The sequence below is a fragment of the Crassostrea angulata genome, unplaced genomic scaffold (genome assembly GCF_025612915.1).
Source record: "Crassostrea angulata isolate pt1a10 unplaced genomic scaffold, ASM2561291v2 HiC_scaffold_47, whole genome shotgun sequence".
Taxonomy (NCBI): domain Eukaryota; kingdom Metazoa; phylum Mollusca; class Bivalvia; order Ostreida; family Ostreidae; genus Magallana; species Magallana angulata.
In genome coordinates, this window is record NW_026441602.1 from 270,948 (window position 1) to 284,810 (window position 13,863).

Below are 13,863 nucleotides of genomic sequence, written 5' to 3' on the forward strand. Positions count from 1 at the left end.
ACTCTGATGACCTCGACCCGTTGAAAATTGATCCTGTTGAGAATTGACCCCAACCTCAGAGTTTTGATCTGAACTGGAACTTACTCTACTCGGTTTAAATGTACAATCATGCACATATTTGAAAGTTTCAGTTTTAAAATGTACATACTGTCCGATACATATGCGGACGTGGCTAATTTCTTTTAGGCTGATATGTCCAATTAATCATTTAGTTTTTAGATTGAAAATATGATATCCTTTTATTATTACAATACTATGTATAAAAGCTAAGAAGATGACCATTTGCTTCGGAATGGAGCAGGCGAGTAGGGCTAGAATACTTTTTGACATAGATGACATGGTTTTCATTCCCTCATGTGACAGAATTTTAAAAAGTTTAAACTTGTCACAATCTCTGATAAATATATCTAACAAACATATTGCCCGTTATCGTCACTTTTAAGGCAATTCAACAGAGCTCTATTCGACAGGCACCTGACGTTGTATTATATTTTTCTAATAATTAAAAATATATAACCTCTATACTGCTTTATTGGGTAAAGGGTATATATATTTATATCAAGACAAAAGGATATAATGTCAGATACCTATGCTTAATTTGAAGAAGTCAGAATATTTCACTGACAAAATAATAAATGATTGGTTGTCATATTTTTTATCCTTTTTCATATATACTGGGTTTTTTTTATACTTAAGGAATGAATTCAATATTTATTTGTTTTATACGATATCAAATGGTTTGGGGCAGTTTACGCTTTATAAACCGCGAAGCGGTTTATAAAAAAGCGTAAACTGTTCCAAACCATTTTATATCGTATAAAACTAATAAATATTGAATTCATTGCTTATAATTTAATTGTTTACTCTTCATTATAGATAAAAACGGTCATTTGACCTTTAAAATGACATAAAATTGTACAAAATTCACACGTAACGTCAGGCGTATTGATACGTTTTTGACGTTAGTCTTACTATGACGTAGGCAACATTCTTTATACAATATAAAACAATTTTTTTAGCCAATCAGAAAGCGCGTTACAACCAGAATTAAATTATGTATATATACAGCATATTATAGCATTATATTTACATTCCCCATATATTTTGCATGTAAAGCTACTGCAGATATAGCACCATAACACAGACAGGGTACTAAAAGGTAAAAACACGAGTTTTAATTGTGACGTCACAAACGTTGAACGCTGATAAATACAACGTCACAAGCGAAAATCAAAGATCACGCATGTGGCTGTTACTGTGGCTCTTCCATTAATTTGAACTTACCCATAGGATAATACAGTAATTTGAGGTATAATTCGCATTTGCGTCCAAGGCAAGAAGGTAAAAAAATGTAAATATAAGCATTAAATCCTTATTTTTTGAAAGATATAGTCTCATTACTGCAACGGTTTGTGCAAACAAATTTTCATAACGCGCTAACGCGCGTTATTCAATTTGTATGCTCACACCGTTGCAGTTATGAGACTATATCTTTCAAAAAATAAGGATTCAATACTTAAGAATCATGATTTTTTGAAGTATACACTCTCATAACTGCAGCGGTGTGTGCATACAAATTGAGTAACGCGCTAACGCGCGTTATGAAAATTTGTATGCACACACCGCTGCAGTTATGAGAGTGTATACTTCAAAAAATCATGATTTAATGCTTATATTTACATTTTTTTTAACTTCTTGCCTTGTCTGCAAATGTGATTCATACCTTAAAATTTCTATCTTATCCTAAGGGTAAGTTAATATTAATGGAAGAGCCACAGTAACAGCCATAAGCGTGAACTTTGATTTTCGCTTGTGACGTTGCAGTTTACAGCGTTCAACGTTTGTGACGTCATAATAAAACTCGTCAATTTGACCTTTGACTACTTGTTGCAATTAGAGGCATTTAAACATCACGGAATTTAATGGAAAAACACAGTAGAATGTAAATATACATAATTACACATGTTTTCAATTTTTGACGACTTAAAAATAATTTTTCATAAACTTGTCTGATTAACTTTATTGAAGCACCATCCAATTTTCTGCATATACAGTCATGGTTCTTCTTAACAATGCAATTTATTTCTTCAATTCTATTATTTACCTGTAAATTAGAAACACAGGCAACTGACGTAATATATTTTCCCAAAATTAAAAAACATATACCCTATACAGCAAAAATGTTATCAATTTAAAAAAAGGTAGGTTTGCATCTAAATATACAGTCGGAGGATTGTTTATCTAATTATATTAATGGTAAATACATGAAAAGGTATGCGAAAAGTATACAACTGATAGATATGTTGTTTGGAGCCGCTGTATCAAGGAAAAATCCGAATTGCTTAAACATGTACAAATTGAAGCAACCAGGACAGTGACAGGGATCAGAGTTAATTCTTCTAAAATAATTTTACATAGTGTGCTTAATTTGGAAACCTTGCAATCTCGAAGGGATAACCATAAACTAATTATATTTTACAAGACTATAAATGGTTTAGCACCACAAGATATGTTAGATTAAATTCAATCATATTTTCTTACTGAACATGCATATAATCATAGATCGAATTAGCTTTTTTACTATCTACCACTATATACTTATTACAATAGCTTTGCTCCGTCTACATGTAAATTATAGTATAATCTTCATGCAGCAAAGAAAATTTCATCAACTTTATCTTTCTTTTAAGTCAAAACTTAAAAAACAAAATATACCTAGAGCTTACAAACCTTTCAGTTAAGACAATACAAAATATTATTTTACGTCAATTACGGAATAAAGCTAGTAAAACTTACTTATTTAAGGATTTTTTTTCTGATGTGAGTCGATGTTTATACTGTTGGTCTGAATCTGAAGGAAATGTGATTTTCCCCCTGGATATCCAAGATACACTCAACAAAGAAACGAACTTTTTAAACAACTTTTTGACATTAGTGTACCATTTTATATGAACTATATACTTTATGGTAGTTCTGATTTTTCATATAGATATAATTGTAAAATTGTTTCCCATGTTTATACTTATATTAGATCTTCAAAGCGTTTTTGATTCTCTTAAGGTACACTGTTTAAACCTATTTAAGTATTATACCTGTATATTTACTTAACATACAGTTCCCTTTTATTTACTGTTCTTTTTAAATGGGCTGGATCATGAAAATCTCATTCTTATGTTTGTATCTCTGCAGGTATAAATGAAGGTGATATGTTTGTTAATATAGGTGAGAGTGAACATGTCTACCAACAATATGTCATACAATCATATATGATAAATATTCAGATAATTATTTAATATTCAAGTACCTCATGTCTTATATACACATGATCTACACATTTAACACGTTTAAGGTTCCTCGACACACGAAAATTTTATTTTATGGATCGATAGAGAATCTTTTTTGAAACATGATTCCACAAAACAGAGATCAATATCGGCTTTCAGTTATTTTATACGAATTTTTTTGTATTTTTTCAGTGAAATAGCATACATGCCAACTATCCCGATTTTTGCGGGATTCTCCCGATTTCACGTCGTCAAAAATACAAATCCCGATATCCCGATCGGGATTGTCAAAATACCCCGAAATCCCGATTCTCAAAAGATCCAACCCGTTTTACGACAATAGTCCCGATTTCCTTCTAAAATTTCAAATCCCGCGCTGCTTGTCTACGCTAACCAATCAAAAAGCGGGATTATGACCGCCATTGCTGTTTACCTGTATCGCATGTGTGTATATCGGGATGTGTGAATTGGTGTAATTACCTGTACGCTACCTGTGTCTGGGTGTTTGCAAACCTAATGAGGAGCATGTTTTGATAGTAATTAATCGGGAAGTATCGGGATGGATAGCAAAATGCCACACTTTTGTACACAAACTTCGACAAGAATGGGGTTAAACCACCAAAGAAAACGAAACTTTCATCCCGATATAGGGAGGCAGATTCCCGATTTTCGGGATGACTATCGGGATCGAAATTGGATGACAACCATGTATATTGCCGTACAATAGGTATGTTTTACTTATATATAGTACAACTGAATATATTTATTGAAAGGGTACATTCTATTGTGTACACATGACACAAGGAGAGATTGACAGCTAATACATTATCTACAAGAAGAAGACTTAGAGATATATTAAACTTTATGAGTAACAATTTTTTTTTATTTTGAGGGATTGTAGGGTAGACCATGGTGGAATGAATGATGTTACAAAGAACACGAAAACAGCCATCCACCAAACCACCTGCTAATTAATACCAACTTCTTTGTGAAATCAAAATTGGAGCAAGATGAAGGTAACTAAATTCTTTAATAAGCTATAATTTTAGACCAGGAAACAATTATAAATACTTTCTTTCACTTTTTATAGCAACTTGACCCATAAATGCTTTTAATATTTAATTTAATAAATTATTCATTTTATTTTGTAGATGTCACAAGAGCAGAGGTCCTGTTTGCCAACTGCGTTGCAGAATTAAGTGCTTTTTGAACTGCTATACCATACTATTTATTGTTTGTGAGATTTTAAAGATTGATTTAATAAAGATTGATTTAATATATGAAAATAAAGTTATGTACTTTATTTATGATTTCATTTGAAAGAGGGGATTGTTTGATAAACACATTAGGATAATGATAAATAGATAAAGAAACAGATGAATTTTTAAGAATTCAATTGTTTATACAAAGCACACGACAAAATGCCACGAAATTTCCTTCTAGGAAAATGTCATCGCGCGTAAAATCCCCCATGGAGATTTTCAAAAGTTGGCATGTATGAAATAGGAAAAACTGTTTTGCAGACAAACAGAATATATTAGAGCTTAAAACTTGTTGTCAATTAATGTGTAATATAATTATAAATAAATTCATGCCAAAGATCGTTTGGTCAAGTGTTTAATTTTTTAATTAAAAAAATATTTCTGAAAATCAAAATTGTAATTCTTTAATATCTTTTTAATCTATGGATAAAATTTTAGAAATAACATATAGTCACATAAACTATTTACTAAACAATGATATTTTACAAAGAAATTGAAATGAAAATGTGAAATTTTGGAAAAATTGCTATTTATCAAATTTGAACCGATCCCGATTGAAAAAAAACTGATCCCGATCAGAATTATTTTAAAATTGAAATTTTACAAATAAACTGCAGTTTTTTTTCTAAGTAATTGATATAAATTATAAAGTTAGTAAATGACGAAACCATTTTACAGCTAAACAACCTGAAATTTTTGCAAAATTCTGATTAATATTCATTATAACTTTATGTGATTTCGTTCGGGATCAGTTTAATTACAATCGGGATTGGTTCGATTTTAAAATTTTCCATTTATACTTTAATTTCACTATTTGGTTTCAATTTCTTGTTGAAATATGATTGTACAGCAATTGTTAAATGCGAGTAACAGTTTATCTGCAGTTTTTATCCATAGATTTAAAAAATATCTACAATCCTTTTTTTTCATTTTCATAAATATTTTTTTTACAAAAATATTTTAAAGTTTATCCGGCCGTTTTTGATATGTATTTATAGATAATTGTATTGTGCATTAATTGATAACAAATTTTAGGCTCTAATATATCTTCTTCGCAGCTAAAACGATGTTTCCGGTTTCTATAAAAAAAAATACAAAAAAATTAATATAAAATAATCAGAGGCCGATATAGGCGTCATTTTTGAATAATCATTTCTCAAAGAGAATTCTTCATCGATCCATCAAATAATGCATTGGTGTGTCGAGCCACCTTAAATTAAATTAATAATGTAGGTAGCTGTGATAGGAAGGTCAACCATCTACTCCAACGCTGCTGTGTGATCTTCTACTACTTATTTCTATTAAAAAAAATGCAATTTACCAATTTATTGACGAAAACAATTACTGTTAGTAAAAAAGGTGTTGCAGTTCCTATTCTAATTTTCCCTAAAGGAGTTGCAGATAAAATGGAAAAATCAAAGTTACAGAATTCGATGTAAATCTTTTTTTCCATGCAACGTTGTAAATAAAGCAGTGTAGAATTTTATTTCGAAAGTTTGTATTAACTTATTTAAGACCATGAAATGAATTTAAAAATGGTTACACAGATTTTTTTTTTAAAAATTTTAATTCTTTTAATCGCATGGAAAGGTAATGTTTTTACATAATTTAAGAATGTCTGAATAAATTTATTTAAACTCTTGTAATGTAATAGTTTGCATGCCTGCTTATTTTTTTTTTCAACATTACTGTGTGAAGTCTCCGTTATAAACTTGATAAACATTTTCTTCTGAACAAGAGATTTTAAAACAATGTACTTAGTATGCAATAATGTAGAAAGTTGATTTTTCACCCTTTTTATGAATTAATATGGGTAAGCTGATTTCAAAGATACATGTACAGGTTGTTAAAAGCAAACACAATCATTTTAGAAAGTTTGAATCGGTGACGAAGCAATAGGTTACTGAAAATATGTTCGGAAAAATTTGTACTTTTTAGCTCACCGAGCCGAAGTCAGGGGGAGCTTATGCTATACCCTCGGCGTCGGCGTCCGGACCTGGTTAAAGTTTTTGTTGCAGGTCCTGTATCTAAGCTATTACTTGTCCTATCTTCACCAAACTTGCATGGATGATGCATCTGGACCTACTTATGGACTAGAAAGACTTGGATGCTGAATCTGAGTCCTAAATTTCAGATGCTGGAGGAGGTTAAGATTGTTGGACCAGGTTAAAGTTTTTGTTGCAGGTGCCCTTTGATAGCAATATCTAAGTTACTGCAGGTCTGTACTTCATCAAACTTGCATGGATGGTGTGTCTTATGATACTGATGCACCAGACAGGCTTGAGTGCTGAATCTGAGCTATAGGTTTCGGATGCTGGAGGAGGTTAAGGTTTTTGGAGCAGGTTAAAGTTTTTGTTGCAGGTGCCCTTTGATAGCAATATCTAAGTTACTGCTGGTCCGTACTTCACCAAACTTGCATGGATGGTGTGTCTTATGATACTGATGCACCAGGCAGGCTTGAATGCTGAATCTGAACTATAGGTTTCGGATGCTGGGCGAGGTTAAGGTTTTTAGAGCTGGTTAAAGTTTTTGTTGCAGGTGTCCTCTGATGATTATATCTTAGTTACTACTTGTCCTAACTTTACCAGACTTGCATGGATGGTGCGTCTTATGATACTGATGCACCAGACAGGCTTAAATGCTGAATCTGAGCCATAGGTTTCGGATGCTGAAGGAGGTTAAGGTTTTTAGAGCTGGTTAAAGTTTTTTAAACAGGTGCCTTCTGATGATTATATCTTAGTTATTACTTGTCCTAACTTCACCAGACTTCCATGGATGGTGCGTCTTATGATACTGATGCACCTGACAGGTTTGAATGCTGAGTCTGAGCCATAGGTTTCAGATGCTGGATAAGGTTAAGTTTTTGGAACAGGTCACATGTTTAATAGATAATAGTACTTTTTCAAACTTGCATAGTTGATTAAACTGTAGTATGAATGAATCACAGAGGAAGGTTCAGATGCAGAGCTTGATCTCCATTATCAAGGATGCTATAAAATATATCTTAGTTATTACAGGTCCTAATTTCACCAAACTTGAATGGATGGTGTGTCTTATGATACAGATACACCTGACAGGCATGGATGTTGAATCTGAGCCAAAGGTTGCGGATGCTGGAGCAGGTTAAGGTTTTAATTGCTAGTGCCCTCTGATGATGATATCTTAGTTATTACTGGTCTGAACTTCACCAAACTTGCATGGAGATGCGTCTTATGTATACTGATGCACCTGACAGGCTTGAATGCTGAATCTGAGCCATAGGTTTCGGATGCTGGATGAGGTTTAGTTTTTTTGGAACATGTCACATGTTTTATAGATGATAGCTTGCATAGTTGATTTAACTATATTATAAATGAAACGCAGAGGTTGCTTCAGATGCAGAGCCTGATCTCCATTATCAAGGATGCTAAAGAAATCTCCTACCTCACTCAAACCTGCCCGATAGATAGATGTGTTTGTTGATAAATGATATAACATGATTCCTATGATATAGTATTGTATGGTATGAAACAATATTGTTTAATATGATACAATATAATATCATATGTAATATTATAAAAAGTTATATGATACGATATGATATTGTATAATTTTTTTTGATATTTTATGTTATGATATTGTATCATGATATCGTTATGTATAGTATTGTATATTATGATACAATATTGTATAATATTATATTGTATTATTAATTTAGTATTTAATCACATGATACTATTACATAAGATATTGCAAAATATAATATTGTATCCTATGATACTATATTGTATTTTCTATAATATTGTATCATACGATTTTGTATAATATGATATTAGTTTCTGTAATATAGAATTATATCACATGAAATTGTATAATATGATACTGTTATATTATATAATATTGTATCATACGATATTGTATAATATGATATTGGTTTATAATATGATTTATTATCACATCTGATTCACATGAAATGGTATTGTATGATATTGTAAAATGTATTATTGTATCATATGGTACAATATGTATAATATAATATTGTATTATATAATATTTTACTTTATCACATAATATTGTATCATTTGATATGATACAATGTTGTATCAAATAACATTGTATAATATGATACAATATCATATTTTGTAACAAAAATGATACAGTATCATACAATATCATACTATATTATACAATATAATATCATATGTTTCAATGTTATGATGTATTATGTAATATGATATTGTAATATAATACTATATTGTTTATTATATTATGATATTGTATTATTTGATCAAATACAATAACATATAACACAAAACAATATCATATCTCATCATTGTTTATTATGGTATTTTATTGTATTATATGATATATGTTGTAAATATGATAGGTTGCAATATTTAATTTTAAATTATTGTATTGATTAACATATGAACATATGATTATCATACAATTTTTTAACAGATGATATACAATATTGTGTCAAAACAGAATCCATGAATATCTAAGATCATAAAGTATGATTTTCATTTAATATGATAAAGGTGGTCTCATAAAGGTGAAGTCTCATAAGAGTGATGTCTCGTCTCGGTGAGCTTTGTAATCTGTGATTACCTATGTTTTACTAGACTTAGCGTTTATTTAGATACTATAGAAACATAGGATGGTTATAATTACAACTCTGAGTCAGAATAAGATTTATTCATGTATCTCAAGAATGATAATTTAAACACGCTGGACAGTAGATATCAAATTGAGATACTTTAACATTCGAATACAGAAATCATGTATATGGTTATCTTTCTGACTGAATTCGGTGGCTGTCGTGTTCGATAGAAATGCGCGTAAAATGTTTGTTTATTTTACCTCCGTACGAAACATACCCGCTATGTAAATATAGTCGTCTACGTAATGTTTCTATATTTAGATGTGGCTCTCAAGCGATACGGATATTTACAGATCCTTTCCACGTTAGGGAATAGTCCCACTGTTTTGCAACACCCTCTTTATGATAAGTTTTTGTGATCAAAGCAATTTAGAAACTTTAAAGCAAAATTCTATTGTCATCCTGCACAAAACTTAGGTTGCTAACTTGCTACAGATTCAATGAAGCAGAATTGTTAATGCCTAGAAAAATTAGCGATTTGATGATATTTAGTTACATCAAAAGTTATTGTAACGGAACAAACAAAACACCAAAATTCGGCTTTCAAGATATAGTTACTACAGCATTGACCATGAAAGAGTACAATCATGTTAGCATATCATCATTTTGGAAACTGTTATTGGCTGGATGGGTGTGAATACAAAATTCAGATAGTCACAGTTTTAACAAACTGAGTGGGTGCAAACACAAAAATCTCAATATGACATACTGTAATTTTTTTTTATTTACACCCACTAAGAAAATTTACAATGAACAATATCAAAGTTTCAATTTACTGGGTGAACGTAAAACCAAAATTAAATAATATGACGTATTGTAATCTTTTAAAATTATTTATATTTGTACACTTCTCCAGCAAATTTAAAAAAAAAAAGAGTTTTACTGAATTGAATATTTTAACGTGTAACCATGTATACTAATATTATTAAAAAACATACCTTTCTTTAAAAATAAATAGATATCACACACAGCAATTATACGCGAAAAGTTTATTATGAATAAAAAAATGCAATTTACCAATTTATTGACGATCGAAAACAATTACTGTTAGTAAAAAAGGTGTTGCAGTTCCTACTCTAATTTTCCCTAAAGGAGTTGCAGATAAAATAAAAAAAATCAAAGTTACAGAATTCGATGTAAATCTTTTTTTCCATGCAACATTGTAAATAAAGCAGTGTAGAAAACTAATAAATATTGAATTCATTGCTTATAATTTAATTGTTTACTCTTCATTATAGATAAAAACGGTCATTTGACCTTTAAAATGACATAAAATTGTACAAAATTCACACGTAACGTCAGGCGTATTGATACGTTTTTGACGTTAGTCTTACTATGACGTAGGCAACATTCTTTATACAATATAAAACAATTTTTTAAAAATAAAATAGTTATTACATGTACATATTTAACGGGATACTACAGTGTATGTAAATTAAAAAAAATAATAATTGAAGTCTCATTTTAACCCCCCCCCCCCCCCCCCCCCCCGTTGAAACATGTGAACATGTAAATCTAAAGAATAAGTGTATAAAAACTGATAATTTTTAATTTAAAAAACTCAAGTTATAATATTGATTCGTTAATTTGTGCTTCTTTGCTGTTGAATTTTGAACCGGTTTCATGATCAAAATTCCACGATGCGGGTCAATTTTCAACGGATTAGGGTCTTTATTCAACACCTTTAGTCTCAATATTCAACGTGGAAAAATGACCCCCGGGTCAATTTTCAACCCGGGTCAAAATTCTTCGTTACACCTGGTCAAATGAAAAGAAAATATTTTTGATTAATCATTTTTTTCCCTTCATATTAAGAGTTTCTTTTTTCTTTCATTTTGTTTCTGATTTTCTTTTTAATCGTTTCTTTAAAGGGACATACACATGACTTGAGCTCAATTTTTTCAAAATTTATTTCTCCATTTTTAAAGTCTAGAATGGTCAATGTGGATGTTTTTAATGTTTTGTCAAAATTTGAACTTCAAATGTCGAATTAAAAGCGAGTTACAGAATTTAAGTTAGAATTCTTTGTTTTGTAAAAAAAGCTAGAGTCCTTTTATTGTTTACATACATATGTTATATTGGTATAAGATTCAATTTTTTACTGCTTTTGTTGTTGATGAAATAGTTTATGAACACGTTGAATTATAGTTTATCTCGTTTGCCGCAAGTTATTTTGTCAAAGAAATTGTACTTTCTTTATTTGACATTATTTGTAAACAAATATAAGACTCGAGCTTTGTTTACTTTACAACGACTTCTTTCCTCTGAATCTCGCTTGTAACTTGACTGCTAACATTCAAATTTTGGTGAATCATTTAAAAATTTGCACAAGTAAATCATTTCATACATAAGAACTAAAAATAAAATTTTCATCTCAAATCGTGTCTTAAAGTACTATATAGTGGTTTGAGCAGTTTCATGTGTCGAATTTCAGTTATATGTAGATAATAACAGTGTCGCAGTGTAATTCACCAATGTTACATGTGCCGAATCTGTATATTGTGTCCGAGCTGTAAGATTATGACCAACCTGCTGAAACCAGGCCATCGTTTGATAGAAAAAGGTTTAAATTATAGAAAATGGAATATTTATATTCAGGCATGTAGCATCGTTTTTGAAAGTGGAGGGGGGGGGGGGGGGGTAGAGATCTTGAGAAATAAAAGGTTACTTTCCAAAATCCTGAAAATCCTAATCCGTAGGGGGGGGGGGGTTATACATTTAACTTCAATCAATGTCACTGTTTATTTCCTTATATTTAATTCAATTTTTTACATGGTCCCATAAAAGTGGAGGTGGGGGGGGGGCAACTCCATGTTAATTTATTTTTTTTTGTATGTAAATTTAAGAAAAAAAATCTTTGCTGTGCAAAAAAAGCCCCCCCCCCCCCCCGATGCTAACGTTGTGCCTGATATTATTTGTGAAAAAAACGTTTTTTTTTTAATACAAATTCATTTTCTTTAAAGATCATTCACTTGACTGACCATATTCAATAACGACGTTTTGTAAGTTCCTTTACATAACCACATTGCACTCCTCCTGGCCTGAGCAACATGGGTTTTTTTTCACAGTATAAGTTATCTCTCTTTGTTCATACGGAGCTGTCAACTACTGGCTCATCTCTACGTTTGTCTGATATGTAAAAACTCCATACTACAATGCAAGCTTCTGTTTCACGTCAAGCCAAAAATCTCCACAAGAGGGCGTCTATACAAAATTTACAGAAGGCAGATCGATTATTGCAAAAGTTCTTATTGCGATCTAAACATTGAATGAAAGCGGTAAACGGTAAGCTTGCATTGTTTTTCAGAGTACAAATTATCGAATGCTATTCGTTTTACTACCCAATATGGTCCTAATGCTAGAAAATGTAAACTGAAAATGAACAATCTGTTGTAATGGGGATTGGGGTGAGCGTGCTATTTGGTAAGTGTGTGGAATAGCATGTGTGCTACAGTCTGTGTTCTAAGTTTTTTTCCACGTTGTGCTCAAACTAAGGCGTATATTTTATGGAGTGGATTCTTTGGATATATTTTTTATGTTATGTACCGTCAATGTTTTGTACAGTAAATAATGGCATGCATGCATCACTAGGTAGACATACGGCAAACCTCGTCACTTGTTAACGCGACAGCGGACACTGCCAATGCCTGTCAGGGCCACAATAACACAGTCTTGTTGGGGAGTTACTGCCTTGAGCTAATGTATTTTTAAAATTTCTAATTAGGAGTTAATAGATGCCTTCTTTACACAAATGCATTCTCTCAGTTTTTATACAAATACATTTACTCAAAATTTACTATTTTGATTTTTTTGGTGGTTTTGGATGATATTTGAAATAAACCTGACCTGTATTCTTTTGTTCTGATTATCTGACTGGTCAGTGTGGTTTTGAACGTTCACAGTAACTCAGAATTTGAAGCAAAGTGACCCGATTGAGAAGCCATTAACTGATTAATCCTGTTAATTAATATTCCTGATCGGGTCCTTTTTGTAAAGTTTTATAATTGTCAGGAAATATATATCATGCTTAATGTTCAGTGAAATTACGGAAAGTGCATGAAATATACAAAGGTGTGGATGATTAAAATGGATGTGAAATCATTATGCACCTGGCATGGTTGTGGATAGCCCTGCTCCTATGAATAGCAGGTGTTTAGTGTATTGTGTCAAGATTGAATGGGATGCTGTTTATTTGTTCAAGGATTGATAATTAATCGTGGGGATTACTGTTTGTAGTAATTTTTTTTCTTTTGTCTCTCGTTATAATTTTCAATGGCTTTGTACTTTATTTTTATTAAACTCTTTATTCTTGCAGAACTGTGCATATGCAGTTGTGAAAAATAATATTTTAAAGAAGGCTTTTGATGATAATTTCAAAGAAAAATGTAGGAAATAGCACTTATGGTGTCACAATTATCTTTGTAAAAATCTAAAAAGGTAATTACTCATACATTTTAATTTTTGGGTAAATAAGAGCCCCATTTTCAGTTTTTGTGAAGTTTCATAAAACACTTTTAATCAGTGCAAAATTTGACTAAAACTATACCTTCTTAATTTTGATGAATCCTAAATGTATCTTGCTTGCATCGTGTGCATGTAACGATATGTCCTGTCTGTGGACAGTAACCAAGGTGTTTAGTTTCTATTGGATCTCCTATTTGCCTGGGTGATTACT

At 31.1% G+C, this 13,863-nt stretch overlaps 1 protein-coding gene and 1 long non-coding RNA gene across 4 annotated transcripts in view; both read left to right on the forward strand.

Moving 5' to 3' along the window:
* The first annotated feature begins 3,485 nt into the window (after nucleotides 1–3,485).
* On the forward strand, nucleotides 3,486–4,574 carry LOC128168786 (uncharacterized). Of its 3 annotated transcripts, none has more exons than XR_008241451.1 (3): nucleotides 3,486–4,011; nucleotides 4,177–4,300; nucleotides 4,436–4,574. It is a non-coding gene; the product is annotated as an uncharacterized LOC128168786 (long non-coding RNA). The 3 variants fall into 3 exon arrangements; XR_008241452.1 differs by having other exon boundaries at nucleotides 4,186–4,300; XR_008241450.1 differs by lacking the exon at nucleotides 3,486–4,011 and having other exon boundaries at nucleotides 4,018–4,300.
* A 7,799-nt stretch (nucleotides 4,575–12,373) lies between these two features.
* Nucleotides 12,374–13,863, forward strand: part of LOC128168765 (uncharacterized) — a 74,925-nt gene continuing 73,435 nt past the window's right edge. The window contains exon 1 of the mRNA XM_052834902.1: nucleotides 12,374–12,473. Within this exon, the coding sequence (XP_052690862.1) occupies nucleotides 12,458–12,473 (16 nt within the window). The 5' untranslated portion in view covers nucleotides 12,374–12,457. The remainder of the gene's footprint in view (nucleotides 12,474–13,863) is intronic.